This window comes from Apteryx rowi, unplaced genomic scaffold (assembly GCF_003343035.1).
Source record: "Apteryx rowi isolate R43461 unplaced genomic scaffold, aptRow1 scaffold_92, whole genome shotgun sequence".
In the NCBI taxonomy this organism is placed as follows: domain Eukaryota; kingdom Metazoa; phylum Chordata; class Aves; order Apterygiformes; family Apterygidae; genus Apteryx; species Apteryx rowi.
Window position 1 is genome coordinate 25,407 of NW_020451227.1, and position 20,399 is coordinate 45,805.

Sequence of the window (20,399 nt, forward strand, 5' to 3'; positions counted from 1 at the left end):
GGAGGGTATCAGTACAGAGAAATGTGCTCTTTTTCTAAACCTTGTGAAAACTTCAGTGAAGAAACTTCACAGGAAACCAGCTTTCTGATGTAAAAAATGGACCTGAGCAAGTCACTTTCTCCTCTTCTCTTCAAAACTTTACCCTTCTAGTTTAAACTATTCTAGGTTGAATACGCAATTGTGCACTGACCTGTAGAATATCTGTCCTTTATGGGCTGTAGGATTTGCAAGTTCAAAGAATGACTGTAATTGCATTATTTCTTTTGACAAGGAGCCAGCTATGCCAGGTGCCAGAATAGATTAAAAATTATTTCACGTGACTGTCCTTGTCTGTAATAGACCTTTGAGAAAAATGAAATTAAATATTCATACTTTGTAAGCCCAGTAGGATGGTGAGGTCTGACTTTCTAAGAACGCCATCCATTCATTCCTGCAGCACTATGGTTTTTTTTACTTCATAGGTAAAGTACCAGTGAAGAAAAGTAAGCATAGTCAGGAACCATACTTAAATGATAAAGACTTGTTGAGGAAGGTCTCTGATACAGATTTTTAAAACTCTTAGGCAATTTGAGTTTACCGTTGCCCTTTCTAACTAGTTTGATAGTAGAGCTGGATCCCTGCCATCTTCTGTAGTGGAAAGAGAAATGGGAACAAATTCCTGTGCACTAGTATGTCTATTTGAACAGAAATATGCTGTTCTTTCTGTAAATTTTAGGCATCTCCTTTATTGGACTAGCTATGTAGAAGAGGGGGAAAATATGCTCTGTTCTTTGCAAATATATAAGGTTATTCATGAACTTCAGCCTCATTTTATAGTGGTCTTGATCATTTGTTTCAGTTAAATTTATGTCTGTTTATATTATTCCCTATGGGACTTTTTTTTTTTTAATAATATCTATGTATATACCTCTAGAATTATACATTTACCTACATCTTTTCTCTCATACATGTATGTATAAATATTTAGTGATATATGCAATATTTTTGTGTATAAAATTAAAGTAGAATATATTATAACATTTATAAAACTGATATTTTATTACAGGAAAACACTCACAGAAGAGTAAGACAGAAAAAGCAAGTAAGTATAGTACTAAGTTTATCAGTGTTTTATTTTCACTAACTTTTGTTGAATATATTAGCCCTGGATGTCAAATACATGTGTCTTGTAAAAACATAAATTAATAAATTGCTAAATGAATAATGTATGGGAAACAATAAAATTCACCACAAGAGAAATGAAAATTAGTCTTATCCCTTCTCAGTCTTCACAGAAAATAATTTACCTTAGAATAATAAATGTTGACTGGGTACTTCCAAGATTTTTAGTTAAAAAAAAAAAAAAGTAGACATGGAAAAACAAACAGTGTTGTATTCAGAGTTTCGTTTGAAAGTAGTTCTGAGTCTGCAATAGTAAACATTACTCTGTGATAAACTAGTTCATATATGTAACATTTATTCCCATCTCTATTTATTCCCTGCCTAAGGAAAGGATTTCTTACCTTRCTGGTTTATTGTCTGCTTACTTAGAGATAAATGAAGACCGTTAGTTCCCTGAATAGCTTAATATTTGATATTTTTGTATTTAAAATTATGTATCTTGAAATCTATGGCTAATATATGCAATGTTATTTTTCCTAACTTATTTCAAACTGCTTGCTGTGCTACATTCTCTTTCCACTTTTCAGAGAGAGTTGTTGATGCCAGTGGTCTTGGTTAGTTGCAAGAGCTGCCATGTTAGAGGGTGACTCTCTCCTTTCTGTGTTTCATTTCTATAGGGAAGTGGAGGTGGAATAGAACTTTATCCCATCGCAAAGGGGGATATTTTATTTCACAGCGGGATTAATTCTATACTTCTGGAGCTTGTTATTTAGCAGTAACTACTGTTCATCCATACAAATGTTGGCACTGCCAGGTCTTTAAGTGATGGTATTGTTTCTGATTGTATATTTTATGTTTATTGTCAGGAAAAAAAAGTGTGCAGACTTACGAAAAGTTTGGTAAGTTACCTATTACCCATGCTGTGTGGGGAAACATGGTACCATACACTAAGGAAAAAGGAAATACAGTATTCACATTTTAAATGAAGAAGATTTTAATCCGAGTCTTTGAAGGCTATAAAAATAAAATTTTCCAAAATATGCATCCTGTAGTACRAAGGTGGGATATTTTAGTTTTGTTTTTTGAGAAAAGTAGAATGTGATTGTGCTACCACTGAACTAACAGCTTTTATCAGTTGTTTCCATAAGCTGTTTCTGCAAATGCAATGAAAATAGCCTTACACACACACACACACACACACACAAAAACATTTTAATTCATTTACTTATTTAGGTCAGCATGTGAGATTTTGCTTGTGTATGTATATTAGTTCTAGGTCCTGCTGCCTTACACTTAGCAGCTCAGTGTGGATCCATTGAAGCACTTAACTGTCTCCTTGCCACGAAGGCAAATTATAAAGTGTCTGATCATCGAGGATGGCTGGCTGTCCATTATGCTGCATTCTATGATAACATTGCTTGTATCACAGTTCTCTGCAGAAAAGACCCTAATCTACTAGACCGTGAAACAACAGCTGAGTAAGTTACTAGAAGTGTTTTAAAGAATGCTGTATAACAAAAAAATCTCATTGTAAAATATTAATTATAATATGTGAGGTTAAGAGAGAAAAAAAACATTTCAAAATAAGGATAACAATACATTTTCAGCACTATCCTTAAATGTATGGAAGCAGATCCACCAGTGTTATCTCCAATTAAAAGTTTAGTTGCCTTGAAGGACGGAGTATCATCTCTTATTCTTTAGGCTGTACAATTTAAATATGGAAATATCAATTATTGTGATTTTATATTTTTATGATACATCTATGGACTGGATGATTGAAAGCATATTACAAGCATCAGCAATTGTGCCTTTTTCTACTGTTACTTATGGTGACTAGTATGTCATAGGTACATCCAAGCAGGTTGGTTGCTGGCTGTTTTCAGGGAACAGAAGAGAACAAGATGTAGAGCTTGTCATGTGCAAGTCTGCTCCAATGACCATTCTTTCAGTGTGGAACAGATATGGATTATTTGTCCATATGAAAGTAAAATAACTTTCATGTTCATGTCTTTAACTTGTAGAATTAAAATGTATTTTGAACAATAGTCAAAGGAGAAGAGATAGGGTTTTGTGCAACTGCTGATGTGCTGAGATTTGTTCTTGGCCTCACGATACTGTGCCGTATATCTATGAGCAACAGAAATTGAAAGATCTTTTATAACATTCATTGAAGTTGACAGAAAATCAAGCATTGTCAATCCAATTTGAAGTTTCCTTGTTAGCCTCAGTTCAGCCTAATGCAAATAAGCAAATAAAAACTGAACAGACAAAATTTGTTAAATAAGGTAAATTAATATATTGGAATAGAAAGCTTCCTATTTGCATCTTTTTGGCTTTCATTTAAAAGTACTGTTTTAATATTTAAGTGAAATACTTTTTAAGTGACCATGTCTTAAATAACTTTTTCTATGTCAGATTTTATTATGTGTATTTATATTAGAATGTCTTCATGTGTCTCAAAGGTATCGAGTTACTCCACTACTGCTCGCTGCCATATCTGGAACGTTAGACACACTTCAGTATTTGTTTTCTCTTGGTGCCAACTGCAAAAAAACTAACAGTGAAGGAAACAATGTAATTCATTTAGCAGTGCTTTACTTTCACGCAGAAATTCTTAAGCATCTGTTAGAGATAAATCATCCAGATCTTCCAGTACTATGGAGTACTATTGTAGGTAAGTACATAAGTGTGTCTCCAAGCAATTCATAGGTTAGAATTCTTATCTAACCACTTGCAGTTTCCCTACAGTTCTGAAATTGCATAACCCTCAAATTACAAGTAATGAAACCAAAGTGAGTACTTTGGGATCAGAATGTCTCTAGAGACATCACTCTTGAACCTAAGCATTATTTGGGTTATTCCTTCTCTTTGATGTTTTGAATTTGATGGAAAAAGTATAACCTCTGCATGCTAAAAATCTAAATTTGTCACATGAATGCTGGACTTCATCTTCATTTCAAGACTACTGTCCACTAAAGTACTGTTTATTTTTCCATTCTCAGGCATTTCTTTATTCTRCAATGTTGAGGCTGTGATATGCTAACATTTAAGAATGTTTTTGAATTTTTATATGCGATTAATCTCATGCAGTGCAATAAAGCTATTCAAGTGACTGTTACATGCTTTCAGGATCAATATCTTCTAGTATTAATCAAAGATGTATCTGTAAGATAAGACAACTTGACAATGGAAAAGGTGTTGTCTTGGAGAAATGCGTGCTCTTTTTGGAAGAATGTTCCACATAATTGTGATCCTTTTGGCTTAACTGTAGTTTTAAACAGAACAAAGGATTTCATTATCTGCAAAGCTGTCACCCAAAATGGCACAAGTATACTTACTGTTGTTTCTAGCTTCTCTTTCTTGTGAAGAGGGCCTTGCAAAGGATAGATAGGCTATTATGTGTTATTCTTACTGCATTAAATGCTGAAAGATACAGACTATGAAAAGAGAGCTTGATTAAAGGTAAGAGCTAATATCTCTACATTGCTCCTACTGTTGCCAGAATAACATCTGAGCATTCTTCAGAGTTCGTGGTGCAGTCAGGAAAATTTTTCACAGGCCTTGCATAAGAATGACTTTTTTTTTTTGCCTCTGAGAGGAGGATTTTTCCTCCAGTGACAAGCATACATGAACGCTTGAATATTAATTTCTGTCATAGCATGTCTGCCATTTTTTAAAAACAGTGTGTTATAAATTTTTAGTCTTAAAAATTGAGCTTCAGGAAAGGAAATTCTTTTTGGCCTACCAACAACAGAAATATACCTGGCATGAAAACTTGTTTAAGTTCATGGGAATTTTACTATTGATTTCATGAAATAGGAATTTGTGACTGAAATGGAATATCATTGTGGTGAAATACACTACATTGTTTTAAGGGTCTAGCAATCTTTACCTTTCCTATTCAAATGTATAATTGTTTTGTGGATCATTTTATGTGTAAAATGTGTTTAAATTCTGAATAGGAATGTTAAACTGTGAAGATACTACAAGGAGAGAAATGGCTATTAGGTCCTTGGAAGTACTTTGTTTAGCAAAAGATTACTACTGGAAGTGCATTTTGGATGCAGGTAATACAGTACATCAAATGTACTTGATATTTTACTTGAACATTACCATGTGATAAGGCATAAAATTAATTATGCTGTCATCTGTGGCTAGCAACAAAGCTACTGCAGAAACAAAGTTTTCATAAAGTGCTAAATGCAGCAAAACAGCAATAACTTCAGTTTTATTCAGAACAGAGATTAAAATGGCTGCTTGATGTATGTGTAATATGGATCACAAAGGTTAAATAACTACTTATCTTGGGGAATAATTTTCTTTCTGGTATCATAAAACAGAGTAAGTAAAAAGATTAAGCTCCAGCATATTAAATCTAAAGCTGTATAAAGACTAGATAAAAATATTTTGAAGAACAATGTGTAAAAGGTAAAAAGCTAATAATAATTTTAAAACTAAACTTGTCAGAAGCCGGAGAGTCAATGGGCTAGTACAGAATCAAGATGTTAACAGGTACAGCCAAGGCTTTTGCAGAAAGACTGAATGTCAGAACTATTTTTATAAAGGACAAGCATGAGAAACTGTCTGTGTGTCAGCTGTCAGTATGGAGCATCAATGAAATTATCCTTCAGCAAGTTTAAAAGCAACAAAGTTGAATGCTTTTTCAGGCATATTGTGGATTGTAAGTATTGTAAAAACTAAAAGTGTTAGAGATTAGTCTCTTTCCCATTCTCTTTTCTAAACATCAGCTACAAACTGGAGATAAAATGCTGGGCTAGACTGATCTTTGGTCTGATATGGTCTAACAGTTTTTATAAGTGGTAGTCTTATAAAGCTAGAGTAATTAGATGTGTGCAGAAGTGTACCTTCCTGAGGAATTTTGAAACCAGAGGTAGTTAGATGTCTTTAGGTTGGATAACATTTGAGCCATGCTTTTAGGCTAGCAATTTGGGATATATAGTCGTGATCGATATGTGCATCCCTTTTGTATTTGGCTGTAAGTTAGTATTCATTTGACAAAAGTAGTATACTTATCTTGAGAATCAGAAGAGTAGTATGCTTGTCTTGGCATGTTTCAAAATCTTGTATATATAATAAGAACAGGACTCAGGCTAACTCAGAGGCTTTTTTCATTACATTCTATAGTTGTGCACATGCTATAGCAAAATCATAGCTTTCAGATTTTTTTCCAGGAGAAGTTGCACATTTTTTTTATAAATATATTCAGATTTCTGATTAAGTTTTACATTATATTTATATTTCAAGAGGTTAAATTTTAAAGGTAAGATATTTTCTACCTGTCTGTTTCTCTTATTTATCTGATATTCTGAATGTCAATTGAAAATAAATACTGTTTTGGATTTTATTGTCATAATGACTGAAAGTAATTGATGTGTCTTTTGTTTTTTGCAGGCACTATATCCCCTATAATAAATTTGTTAAAAAGCCAGGATATCAAGCTTGCATGCATAGCTTCAGGTGTTCTTAGTAATATTTCAACTCATGATGCCGTTTCCAAAGCTTTTGCAGAAGCTGGGGGCATTTCTGTATTGGTTGATTTATTGGGCTGTGGTGAACCTGAACTGCAGTCTCGCTGTGTTGTTATCTTATATGACATTGCTCATTTGGACAATTATCAGAATGTCATTGCTGACCTGGTAAGCCAGAATCCAGAATTATTAATTAAGCTTAACTGATAAAGCTGCTGTCAGCCTGCCCTCACACACACACATACTATCAGGTCTTTCTCTGGGTAGTTTCATATAACAGACATACTCTCTTTTTTTCTACTTTAGGGTGGAATCCCATCTTTGGTAAATCTTTTGGAAAGTAAAATGGATGATTTGTTGGTAAATGTAATAAATTGTATCTGAGTGTTATGTGTTCAGAACAAAAGTAATCAAGAGGAAGTGAAGGAACATGAGAGTATTCCATTACTTATTCAGTTTCTAACTTCATATTCAGGTAAAAATTAATCTATATAGGCTCCTTTTTTGTGTGTGTGTCATATTCTTGTTGTAAACATTTGAAAAGCATAAGCTTTTATTACTGATTGCAACGTGGCTGTTATTTGTTTGCTCATGGGATCTGAGAGAAAGCTACCAAAGTTAATTGAAAGAAATTAGATCAGTTCCTTATCGAATATGGATTTTTCTTTTCTTTCACATCAGACTAGTTTAAGCAGCATACTTGTATGTAAGGTACATGTAAATGCTTTAATGTCTTGTATAAGATGATTCACAAACTAAATTTTAATACACAAACATCGAAGGAAATATATAATGAATTAAGTGGAGAGAGAACTCTTCCCCCCGGCCTCCCTCTCAGCTGCAGCCCACATAGCTCGATCACTTATTTTGGGGGGTTTTGGTTGATATTATTGTGTGGAGTTGCCTGTCAGGTAAATCAGCGTTGTTTTTCTTATATTGGTTTTGAATGATTGTCTAACATACAGTGTATAAGTACAAGCATCAGATGTACAACATGTTGGTAACAGTTATGTGTGAATGAAATTTTAAGAGTAAAAACTTTATGTGCAAGTAGCATAAAAGTATCATCTTTAATTCCACACTTGATCAAAAAAACATTTTCATCTTGCATGAAATCAAGATAAAATCACCATTTAAAGCAAAGCATTTATAACTACAATAAAATTTGTTTTGGTACATGAATGCAGATACTGTAAAATTTTAGAGCATCTGATAGTCCTCAGTGATGACATTTGGACTTGAAAGCCATTCAGAATACATAAGGATCAGATACATTGAACAGGAATCTGGGCAAAATAACTAAATATTTTGTTGATTTTTGTTTATCTGTATTAGTTCACTTAAAAACTGTCAATGCTAACATCTATTTGAAACAGAATCTGTTTAGTTTAGATTACATGAGTTTCTATATGTAAAAATGATAGATGGTTGCACTGGTTCTTACCTCTAACTGATAAATACTTATTGCATTTAAAGGTGTACTACAGGCTGTATCTTCTGCAGCTATTGCAGAACTTGCTCGAGGGAATAAAAAAATGCAGGATGCCATTGCAAATGCAGAGGCAATTGATCCTCTAGTTGAACTCCTAAAAAGAAGGAATGTCAATGTACAAATAGAAGGTGCTATGGCTATAGAGGCACTGTGTGAAAACAACACTCATGTGCAGAAGGCATTCCTGGAGAAATTGGTAACAAAGGATCTGTTGAAGCTCTTAAAGGCAAGAATTTCTCTTGTGTTTATTGGATTGTTTGACATCAATTTGTTCAGGAGAAAAGAGTGTAGAAAATGCAGCTACCTTGAAGTTTTGGAAAACTTTTAATTTCATGGAGTAGATAGTTGAGGCTTTTAATATGCACATCTTAAAATACTGCTATATATAAAAAGCTTTTTTATTATTATTATGCAGGCATTTCACTTGAAAGTTAAGGAACAGGGTGCAACAGCTTTGTGGGCGTTGGCAGGAAAAAAACTGAAGCAGCAAAAGTTTGTGGCAGAGCAGATTGGATATAACTTAATTACTGATATGCTTTTATCACCATCTGATAAAATGCAGCACGTTGGTAAGATACTTCTTTGTGCAAGTTTGTAAGAATACTGGACAGTTTATTAAAAAGAACTTCAATAAAATTTTCAAATTTTTTTGTTGGAAGGAGGAGAAGCAGTTGTTGCTCTTTGCAAAGAGAGCAGACATCATCAAAATCAAATATGTGAAGGGAATGGAATCAGCCCTTTAGCTTGGTTGTTGAGAAATGTAAAAATAGCAGAGGGGACACTCCTGAATGTCATGAGAGCCCTGGGGACCATATGCATTGGTTTGTAGAATCTATTGAATTTGTTTGTTTGAAGCAAAAGATTCTGAATAGAAAAATGGACTAAATAGAAGTTGTATCAATTAACAGATTGTATTTTCTTTTGTACAGTATGTAGCAGAACCATTATGTGTCACTGAATATATGATGCCATAAATGACACWCTTGTTTTATCCACTTATGATAAATTTCGGAACCTGTGATGTGTCCATGAAAAGCTATCTGCCCAACATTATTGAGGTGTAAATGTGACTACCTTATCACATTTAGACACCATATTGTTTTTGTTCTCACCAGTCTCTAATGCTGCTTTTTGTCAGCTGATATACAGCAGTAAATCACCGTGACTTCCTAATGCGTTTGATGTCTTTTGCCTGTATGTTTAAAGGCGTACATTCATTAGTTATGCTTTTTAACAGTCTAGTTATGCTTTTTAATAGTCTGGGCTTTAAAATTCTTCAAGAGTAAAGATGATAGTTCAGGTATACTTAGATAGTTTGCTTCTACTATATATTGTATACGTGTGTGTTTTGCATATTATTTGTCAATATGTATACACTAATGTATGCATACTAATATATACATACACATACACCCATCTGCAAATTCCACTGCCCTTGTTTCTTCCCCTCACCACACGCACAAATTCCTTATATAAGAGAAATATTTTGTTATGTGAACTCTTACAGGTGTGGCTCATACAAACAATCCTGTCAGCCAGAAAAGCATATTGAAGGAACAGGCCTTACCAATCCTAGTGCATATGCTGAAACATCACAGTTCACTTCAGATAAAAGTGTGGAGTAAGAAATTTCATGCATATGTGTATGTGTGTACATGTATGTGTTTGTCTTCCTTGCCTGGTAGAGCAACAATAGGGGCATAAAAATACTTCTTGTCTTTTCTGCAGTGTAGTCAGAAGTGAGACAGAAAGGAAGAATGTAAAACACCTTAAAAAATCAGCTACTAAGAAGTTATCTGTAAAGCCGTTTTATAGTCAGTCTTGATTTTACAGATGGTTGCTGTAAACAATGACCAGTTTTATTTTTAATTGTATGGAGGATTGAATTGTAGGAGGAGCTGAAGAATACGTACATATGTATGTATTCTTCTGTAAACAGAAAATAATGTAAAACTTCAAAGATTTGGTGGAATGATTCTCTTATTTGAATGGTTCTCCTGAGCATGTTAGGTACATGTTATTTGTTGTTTGTGGTGGTGGGTTTTTTTTTCCCCGAAATAGTTGCTCATGAATGTGATATTACTCTGTAGTAACTCATAACCTAGTTCTTTAAAGAGTTATGTAGGGAATAATAGATAACAGATATGTTAAACTTACCTTTCACTCACATTAAGCAAATGGGACCAAATCTGGCTGCTAACATGATCCTGTGAGATCACATGAATACTCTCCTTCTAGGAGGTTAGAGTAAATACAGTAAGTTCGTAGTTTAAGCATATTCCTTAGCATTACCTCATTTAGAATTTTGGAATGTGCGTAGTTTGTGGTGTGGATTTTTTTAAGATTGTCAAAGCTCTGATAAGGAAAAGGTTTAAAACTTTTGAATCTGATAACGTACAGAAGCGTAGTCTTCTGTAGGTGGGTCTGTTATTGATATCTTCAAGAGAGTTACAAGAAAGTATATTTTAATCCTAATGCACAGATAAGATTTATTAAATCACAGAATAAAAAGCTAGTTAAGCAGGCATCTCTACAGAGTAATGAGGGCAGTATTACATTTATCTGTTTTTTAATTATATATTAAAAATATATAGATATTATGTATAATATATTTATATATTTATATATATATTTATATATATATATATACACACACCGGATAATCCTTGTAGTGTGTGTGTGTGTATCTGTTCTCATACTACATGGCACAAAGAGGTTGATTTGAGGTTAGGAACATAGCCATTAATTTACCAAATCGTAGCAGAAATCCGTGTTCTCTGACATCCTAGAACAGTAAGTAGTCACAGATTCTTTGGAAGAAGATGCAAAAAGCCTATTAGTGGGCATTTAAGTAGTTATCTGACCATTGGAGAAATCTTTTTCTGATTCCTCCAGGTCACTGAAATGAAAAGAGATTTTAGTATTTTCAAACATGTATTTTATAAATCCTATGTTCTGTAACTGGATCTTTTCATTACCTGGATAAATAGCTAATACTTTAAAACTTGCTAAATCCTTGGCCTCTCTGATATTGTAGTTATGAATTCAATGTGTGAATTATAAGTTATGTAAATGTATTTTTTTAATCTAAGGTTGTTGCCTATTGCCTCTCAGTTACATTAATTGTCCTTGTTACAAGGATAGATTGCTAGGCTTACCATTTTTCTATCTTCTATTATTTTCAATGTGTCTATCATACCCCCTTCTTTAACTTCACCTTCTCCTCCCAAAATATGGTTAAAATTTTGTGCGACAGAGTAAATTACAGCTTCATATTTTTCATTTCCTGTATTTTTTCAAATGTGTGAAGTCTTACTTTTTCCTGTGATAGAAGTAGTAATGATTTGTTCCAATATGACAACTCTCATATTTGGAAGTGTACACACTTTGGTAATAGAAAAGATAAATTGTTTATTCCCTGTAAAGTGTCTTTAATTATTTTGTTGTGCAGAGTAACTGCCTCTTTCATAATGTTTAGGCTGAAGTTGCATATTCCTTGGCTTGTATTGTTTTAAGAAACAGTAAGTTACAGAAGGTGTTACAAGAGGAAGAAGGTTTTGTTTATTCTGATGTTCTTGAACTTCTTCACGCACCGAATAAGGTATGTTTTTTTCTATAAAATAACAATATCAATTTAGGAGCAAGAATTTGCCTTTCATAATGTCACAGCAAGTTTAATATGCACAAAGTTTACTATACAATAGCTCCTTGTATTTTCTGTATGAATTTTTTTCATGTTAGCCGTAATCAAAACTGTCTCATCTTTAACCGGACTATTATTTTCTGATAATGAAATTATTCATTTATATTTGGACATGTTTTGAGGTAAAAACTATACAATAGTCTGGTATGTTTTCAGAAGATTTAAAGACATAAATGCTGTTACAGTCTAAGCACACACTACATTTAAGGCAACTAGACCTTAAGTTCCGGAAGATAAACCCCACATTTCCAGAACAGGTTTTACAGAAAGGCATTTCCTTTAAAGATATTTCTGTTGCAAGATTCCTGATGAGCTGACTGCCCACAGAGTCCCTTCAACCAGCCCACCTGTAGGGGAATTAAAATGCTGGACGTGATCATTGTAGCTATTAATGGCATCATCCAGTATCGTAGCATGCAGTGTCAGGAGCTGGACAGGCACGCACATGTCTGGTGTAATCTTAGCACAGAGGAAAAAACAAACCAAGAGCTGCCATTCGTCAAAGCTTTCTGCTGCACAACATTAGCTATTTTATCTTTTTTTTTTTTTTCTTTCTCTCTTGCCCCTTTGTCCCTGTTGCAATGAAGAAGTCTTAGTGGACGTTATCAAAGCCTTCCTTGGAGGTAAAAGTAAAATATCCTTTGGTAGGATGAATTGTTTTTCTTATAAATATTACAGATTTTATTTTAGGTTTACTTGTTTTACTACTTAGTTTTGCTGTATTTTATTTGCTGTTTTTTTGCTTTAAGTAATAAAGGTTCCTTGATGTTAAGTGTTCATACTTTATTATTTTTCAATCTCTGAAGACTTTGGTCTGGAATACATTTATAGAAATCCCTAAAAATAAGGTAAGTGGAGTGGCAAGAAGAGATGTATGTTTGATAGAGTGCAGGGATAGTAACTATTCTAGCATACCTAAAAAAGCCACAAACAGTCTGGGGAGAGGCTGATAGTATGAAAATACGAATTTATGTGGTTTTCTGACTTTTATTTTAAGGATATTTGTTTACGAGCAGCATATGCTCTAGCCCTTTTTGCATACAATAACTGTGTCCAACAACTCCAGATCCTGGAGAGTGGAGCAATTACAATATCTGTATTTGAACCTTTTCTGCAGTCAGAAATTGAAACAGATAAAGCATGGGCAGCATTTCAGGTATGAGATTAGGGAGTATTCTCAAAGCACTGGCTTTAGATATTTGAAACTAGAAAAAAATTTCTGCGTAATGTTATGTTCATATATATAGTTTATAGAAGCTTAGGTGCCTTTGTGTAATCACATATGATGGTATAGTAATATTTATAAGTTTTTGAGTGTCTGTAATGAACTATTTAAAGAACATTTTGTACTTTTTTCATGCTTATTACACCATGTTGACTTATTCTGTACCCTTCATTCATCTGGAAAATTAGATTTTTGCCTTAAAGCATGCAGCATTCTTTCTGTGTTTTAATTAATTTAGCGTTAAATAAAATGTATTATATTATAATTCTTCCAATAAAGTAGTATGATATGAAGTAAGCAAAAAACAGTATTACTTGAGGACATTAGATATTAGCTAGCTAAAACCTGATGTACTGTATTGTTTGTCTTGCACTCTTACATCCATAGAGAAACCAGTTATCTTTTTCACAGTTGGTATTGCTTATGAGTGTATCACATTGCTTGTGATGTTTAAATTTAGAGCAACATGTATAATTTTTTTTCCAATAATAAAGAGAAGGATAAGGAAATATGAGGCTTACCTAAATCAAGTTGTCTTTTGATTTCAAACTGTTGTGTTAGCCAGAGTTATAGTGGATGTTGATCAGGTTACTTTATCTGCTAGAGGTGTTACTACGTTAGTTGAACTGCTAACTTCTGAGAACACAGCTGCTCTTATTCTTACAGGTAGGAAATAGAGAAAATGAACAGCGTATTTTTATAGTAGCAAAAGTTAAGCATATGCATTTCCAAAAAGGACTATTTTTCCTCTAGGATAATGTAGTAAATGATATGATAATTGAACATGTGCAATGTTAGATGCAAAGTCAGGAGATTACAACATGCCCAAGTTACTTGCATGAGAAGTTTAAAAAAAATAAAAAAACAAGTAACCCCTTATCTGATGGCAAAGTACCATTAACATCTTGTACTGTAACATAAAGTGTAACCAGCCTCTGTATAGCTGCTACTCCACYTCCTGGGGAAATGTGGAGAAATGAATACCTAATTCATCTTAAAAAAACCTTTAATGGGGGGTGGGGGGAAGGTTTTGTCTTAGCAATGAAAAATAAAACTGAGTAAGGATTTCAACAGCTTGTCAAAAGATTGGCGATTAGAGGAAAAAAAGTATTGATAGCTATAGAATGATTTTTTTTCTTCCCAAGGCAGATTTCTTAGAGAAATATAATATTTTACATTAAAAAATCACTGAGAGTTTGCATAGAAATAATGGTGGCAAGTTTGTTGATATTACAACCAGTTAACAGTTTCTGTAGTTGTTTCAGAAAGAGTATTGATGTATATCATTAAGACTATGAAGAAGATAGAATATGCTTACAGTTCGTTTGTGCACTTGTCATGTCTCATTTCCAGGGAAGTTACTGGCCAGCTTGGCTCATACAAGGGCAGGAATTCCAGAAGCCATTACTACGTTAGGAACTATCCAGCGTCTTTGTTATCATCTGTACTCAGATGATGAAGAGATAAAATGCTAGAAAAGTAGCATTTGTGTTGTGTGTTTCTGTTTATTTTTGCTCTGTGTTAAATTCAACTTGTACAGCTGGCTGACAGTACAGCTCATGCTAACAGGAGTATTTTGGAAAAACCTCAAGAAATAGGATAATTAAATGGCAATCAATGGTTTCTTATCTTCATTGAAATCAGGGATTTCAGAAGAGGGCAGTCTTTCAGCTAAATGTTTCAGTATATGTCAGCTACCCATCAGATTCAGCCCGTGAAGACTCCTGTTGACTTGAAAGTAGTGCTTTGGAACAACAGTGATACTGAATTACCAATTATAGTAAAGATTTACCATTTTCAATTTTAGCTAGTATAGTAGGTATGTTTTCTTTTTCACTTTTCTTGGTCTCTGTAGACTGTAGAACATACTTTCCATATGTTCTATGGATTTTAAGTCTGTCAGCACTTTATTTGTGCATCTTTCCCTGAATTTTCGCTTAGTCTGTTATTCAATAATCAAAAGTTAGTCTTGTTATCTTTGTAAAACTTAAGCAGATATAGTCCACCTTTTTATCTAAGTTTACAAATTCCATATGGAGGCAGGATTTAGTTTTCTGTTTYGTTTAAATGGGTCGTGTATTGGGAGAAGCACCCAGCCTTTGCAAAAGACCATAACATATTTACTACTGTAATCAAAGCTTTAGTTTTTGCTGTCCAATCAAAACAGCAGTGGTAATAGCAGATAATCTCCAGTACTATGTGGTTCAACATTAATTCAGTGAAGAATTGATTAATTACCAACAGTGCTTCTTACAACACTTGTAGGTTGACTGTATGACTAGTGATGACTGTGTGACTATGATTATATGACTAGCCTGGGGTGTCTTAGGAAACTAGCATAAGGTATTTAGTTATCTTCTATTACATGTCTCTCTTGGAAAATTCTGTATGTTATAAAGTTGTATATGGAGATAGTGAAGTAATAATGTTAATAATTGACCAAACAGTGACTTGAAAAATTTGACTACTGAAGAGCCTCATTTGTCATCACATGTGTCACACAAATCAAAATTGTATACTTTTTCCCATCTCTCTATGAATATTCGTTGCTTTCAGATACATGTGAGTACAGGAGCTTCACTCTTTCTTTCAGTAAAGTAGGTTGCAGATCTCCCATTACTTGGCCCAAAGTAGAGCAGCTTTTCAGTTATAGAACCAAATTTATGTTCATTTAACAGGAATGTTTTTCACTTTTTCATTCACACCATTGTTTTTTTGACCCATTTTGGAATTCTGTTGGGTGATTGGAGAGCTGCTTCTATGCACTTGCTTTATTTTGACAAAATGGTCTCTTTATTTACTAAGAAGAATATCCTTTGACCTAAGGGTGAGAATTGTTTTTCTTCTAGGTTTGTATGGCCTCTGCCACTGCACTGGGATACTTAACATTTAACCAGACTGCGTACCGCCATCTATTAGTAGAGTGCAGGAATAAACCAAAGCAGTTTAGCTGTCTAATGAATAACCTCGGCAGAGATGCACAAATAGACCAGAATTTTGTAAATGAGTTCCAGTGAGAAAGACGAGTGGGACTGCCTTCTCTAAGGTACTCTCTACTGTACTTTTACAGGTGTATGTTTTACTAAATTTAAAATAATGTATTATAAAAACCCTAAAACTATTTTTTAATTATTTTAAGGGCGCATTAAGGAGATTGTTGTGGAAGAAATGTTTTCATATATGCCCACAGACAAAGTAGTGATACATGCAATATGATCTTTGTAAATGCAAGTACTTTTTTGATGTAGCCAACTTATATTTGTAAATATACAGATGTATCTGTAGCCATATATAAAACCAACTTTATGAAAATGTTTCTTAAACACTAAATACTTCCTTTATGTTCTTCATCCCTTCTTAAAAGGGTGATATATGTTGTCATAACTAGTCATATGAGGTCATCTGGATTTTCTAATCTCAAAATGTTAGCATATTATTTTAATTTTGAATTTTCTAGAAAATCTGATCAATGGGACAAAGTTTGAAGTAATAATCTAATTAATCCTGGTGGGATTCTTGGTGTTAGCCAAACAGAGGTTGCATATTTCAGGAAGTGTACTTAATTGAATTTCTATATTACTAATATGACATCTTCAATCTTAGAGTTCTTTGGGGACTCACAGCTAGGAAATATAGTCTGATTTTTTTTAATAAATATCTGGTTTAGCATAAGCCATGTATTTTGCATGAACTGAGAAGAAGGAATTATTCTGTATGGATAGCGTTTGTATTTCACCATGCTAGTCAAAACATGTTAGTGTTTCCTTGTACCATATTTATTGATGGCGGTTCATTTGGTGCCATTGCTCCATGGAAGTTGGAGGTTGTTGCTTGTTCAAAAAAACCCTGCTCTATATCTAATTTGTCTGTTCTATTTATCTGTAACATTTAAAAATACACTCATTCAGTACTCAGAACTATTGAGAAAAATTTAGGATGAATCGATTGTAGTAGTCCATGGATGTGCTAGTCAGTGTGAAAAAAGCATTTAAAAATAAGATTAGTGTCATAGCAAAGGAAAATGTTAAGAATCTAATTTCTAAACAGTGAAATTAATTTGTTAATGATATTATAATAACACAAAACTTAAACTTAATCAAAGATACAGCCCACATTGTACTAAGAATAAACAAGAAAGGTATAGAATGCCTCCCAGAGCAAATTGTTCTGTAAAACAGTCCAGTGTAAGGTGCAATAGGAAAATCGGCACAGTCAAATTTAGTTGACCAATTTGTCAGTCCATATTATCGTTCTAAACAAACTAACACCATGCAGAGGAAGCTGCCATTAAAAAGCAAAAAAAGGAACAAAAGAGTCTTTGATCTTAAAGCATAACTTTAACGGTTGTAACATGAGTATGTATCAGGACTTCCCGAGAATTTTTACAGTCTCTCTCATTTTGTAGTTCAGAGTCTTCATGAGCTAGAGATGGTGTCTTTCTGTTTAATAACATTCAGTAGATTTTTTTCATCTTCCATTAGCTTATTCTGTCCTTTTTTTTTTTTTTTTTGAAGCTGTCAGCAACAGCTCCACAAATTTCTTCAATTTCCAGCATTCCTAAACTTCCTATTGTTTGTTTTCAACCTGCTATCTATTCATTTCAACTGATTCTTTCTTCTTGTATTGGAACAGACTGCGAACAATCATGCTGCTCCATTTTTAGAGGCTGAGAGGGCTSTAATTTAATAATTTCCCTCATTTCTGTTGAATATGGGGATTACTTTCAACTACAGGTATTAGTATTATTCAGCAATTCACTCCAATGCTAATAAATTCTACTATTGAACCAAGTGCCAGCAGTTCCAAGAAACGTAGTAATTACCTATTCCCTCTTGAAGAATGATCTGATTCATCTATGTTAGTGATAAAAGATCTTTTGTAGTTAAACAAAACTTGATAGAAGTATTTTTTGCCTTCATTATGTKTTCAAGGGGAATTTTTTTTTGACTACTTGGGATTTTTATATTCTAAAGTAATTTTACTTTAATCATTCTGTTATGRTAGCATCTCCACTTCCTTGTGACAGTTTTGTAAAAAGAACCATGTTTGGGAAGACTGTAAGGCATCGAAGCATCATTTTTGCCTGCGTAAAGTTCCAAACACTTAATCAGGATGAGATAAATCTAATAGTGATCTGCTAACCATATCTTTTGTTGAATTACACAAGAAAATTTTTGTGGCCTGATAGAATCAAGCTTTTGTAAGGCTTGGGACATACTAGAACCAATCTAGATCCAGTGCATGAGGCTGTGTCCCTGATGGGAAATCTGCAACGGGTTTTGTCTCTCTTTCTTGTATGACAGAACACAGCTGTCTAGGGATTCCCTCTTCCTCAGTGTGCAGAAAGTTTGGAAGCAGGGACAGACTTTTTCTGCAGCTAGACTGACTTGTTGATCTGGAGAAGGGTATGACCAGCGCTAAGATCTGGGATAACTGAGACCAGATCAGGTATCATACAGAAAGAGAAAGGGTTTTGCTCACTGTTGGTTTCACAAAGTCCAGTCTGATCTGTGGTGAAATCAGTGAGCAGGGTGTATAAACGTGCTGCACTGGGCCTAGGCAATGTGATAGTTGACTCTATTAAAAGATAACTTACTGAGAGGATAAACTACTTTAAGATAAATTACTCAAACACTTTGAAAATAGTGCATTTTACTGTGAATTCTGCTGTAACTTTTCTTTAAGGTGTGCAGAGATTCCTTTTTTTCTTTTTAATAAAACTTTAAGATTTTAAAGATGTGTGCAGGTGTATGGGTGAATGGTTAAAAAAAGGGGGATTTTCAGAAGTGCTGTGCTCCCCTTAATAGAAGTTGTTTTTCACCAACTGTTGCAGTTTTCACAGGAGTGTAGTATAAAATATGTAACTGCAAATTCTGAATAGTCTTATTACTTGTAAATGATAAAAGTTCAGCTGTAATTAAAATCTTTTTTCAAAATTGGAAAAACTTGACAACAAAAAGGTATGATGCCAGCATCATTTCGTTTTGTACACTTAAGTTGTTCAATCGTACATAGTTATTTATCAGAAATTCTTCATATTTTTGCCGAGTATTGAATACACAGCTTAAACACAAATATTGAGAGAAATGCTTTCCTATTGTATTACTTCTCCCTCATCTTTTGAATTACATATAGACCCTGTTTAGCTCCCAGTGAAGTCAATGAAATCTGCCATTTGACTTCAGTAGTTCAGACAAGATTTTAGTATCTTGCAATACCAGAAATGCTCCGGGAATAAGATTCTGCTTAATACCAGTAAATATGTAGGAACGAGTTCCTCTTAGAAGTAATGGCCAGGGGCTATGGTCAATGGTCAGGCAAGCAAGGGTTGCACTGGATAACCTTCATCTACCTAGAACCTGCCCCCAAATGCCAACTATTCTTAGTAGTTATGTAGATAAAAACTTACCTTAAAACAAAACAGGCAAGTTTACATTTTTAAACTGTGAAAAATCTGACTGAGTTTCCTAATAAGTAAGTGTATAAGGAAAGCTGAAACAAAAAAAAAAGGCTGAAGGGCTCCTTTTCATTAGTACAAGAATGTGTTGAGTACTTTAAAATAAACCACTCATTTTGAAGATGTCGCTCTTCCATTTGCAGTTTGATGATAAACGGAGGACCACCTGCAGTTCCAACTTACTCTAGAGGTATGTTATTTCTCAGCTCACTTTGAATAGCGGAGTCAGGTAAGCAGTTTACTGGTGCATCCCCAAAGTAAGGATCTGCAAAGCAACTCCAGAATCGGTTTGTATTTTCTATGGCCATGAGATATGTATTAGTCATAAACTATTAATACTTTTTTGTCCCTGCACAGCAAACCAGTACCAGTTTGTACTAAATACAGTTTCCTACTGGAGAAACTAAGCGGAAAAATTTAACCACTGTATTAAAAAAAGCAAGCCATTTTCCTAATTTTGCTAAACAATGAAGATGATGGGTAAATTCAAAAAGGTCACAAAAGTCATCAGTGCAGATGTAAAATACTTTATTTGGGTCATACATAACTTTAGTTTGAGGTCTTTTTTTTAGAAGTCTCAAACCTATAGCTTATGTTGTTCAGAACACAGTTGCAATATATTACATATGATATAAATTCTAACAAAATAATTTACTATATTTTTCAGAGAGGTTGTGGAGTTGTAGAGGAAGACATCCCCGGACTAAATGTCAACCCAAGGATTCACTACTATTAATATCTACCCCTGCTCACTTAAGGGGAAAACTCAGGAGAGCAAATATGTTCCATAGACAAACTTCTAGAATATATTCATTTACATATGCAGTTTCGTCAGACATCACAAAAGTTTAAAGACCAAGAATTGTTAATGTCAGTAAGATTTAAGCACTGCACCAGGAGAAAAGTTTAAGTCCTGTGTCAACGATGGA

At 33.8% G+C, this 20,399-nt stretch overlaps 1 protein-coding gene across 1 annotated transcript in view; it reads left to right on the forward strand.

Annotated features, from left to right (window-relative positions):
* The window catches only part of ANKAR (ankyrin and armadillo repeat containing), a 26,468-nt gene extending 6,105 nt beyond the window's left edge, over nucleotides 1–20,363 (forward strand). The window contains 18 exon segments of the mRNA XM_026091744.1: nucleotides 1,046–1,081; nucleotides 1,968–2,000; nucleotides 2,372–2,579; nucleotides 3,567–3,778; nucleotides 5,067–5,171; nucleotides 6,517–6,761; nucleotides 6,900–7,068; nucleotides 8,070–8,311; nucleotides 8,501–8,654; nucleotides 8,745–8,906; nucleotides 9,593–9,699; nucleotides 11,564–11,686; nucleotides 12,786–12,946; nucleotides 13,564–13,679; nucleotides 14,367–14,503; nucleotides 15,863–16,059; nucleotides 19,593–19,660; nucleotides 20,138–20,363. Of these exon segments, the coding sequence (XP_025947529.1) occupies nucleotides 1,046–1,081; nucleotides 1,968–2,000; nucleotides 2,372–2,579; nucleotides 3,567–3,778; nucleotides 5,067–5,171; nucleotides 6,517–6,761; nucleotides 6,900–7,068; nucleotides 8,070–8,311; nucleotides 8,501–8,654; nucleotides 8,745–8,906; nucleotides 9,593–9,699; nucleotides 11,564–11,686; nucleotides 12,786–12,946; nucleotides 13,564–13,679; nucleotides 14,367–14,503; nucleotides 15,863–16,059; nucleotides 19,593–19,660; nucleotides 20,138–20,355 (2,693 nt within the window). The 3' untranslated portion in view covers nucleotides 20,356–20,363.
* The last annotated feature ends 36 nt before the right edge of the window (nucleotides 20,364–20,399 follow it).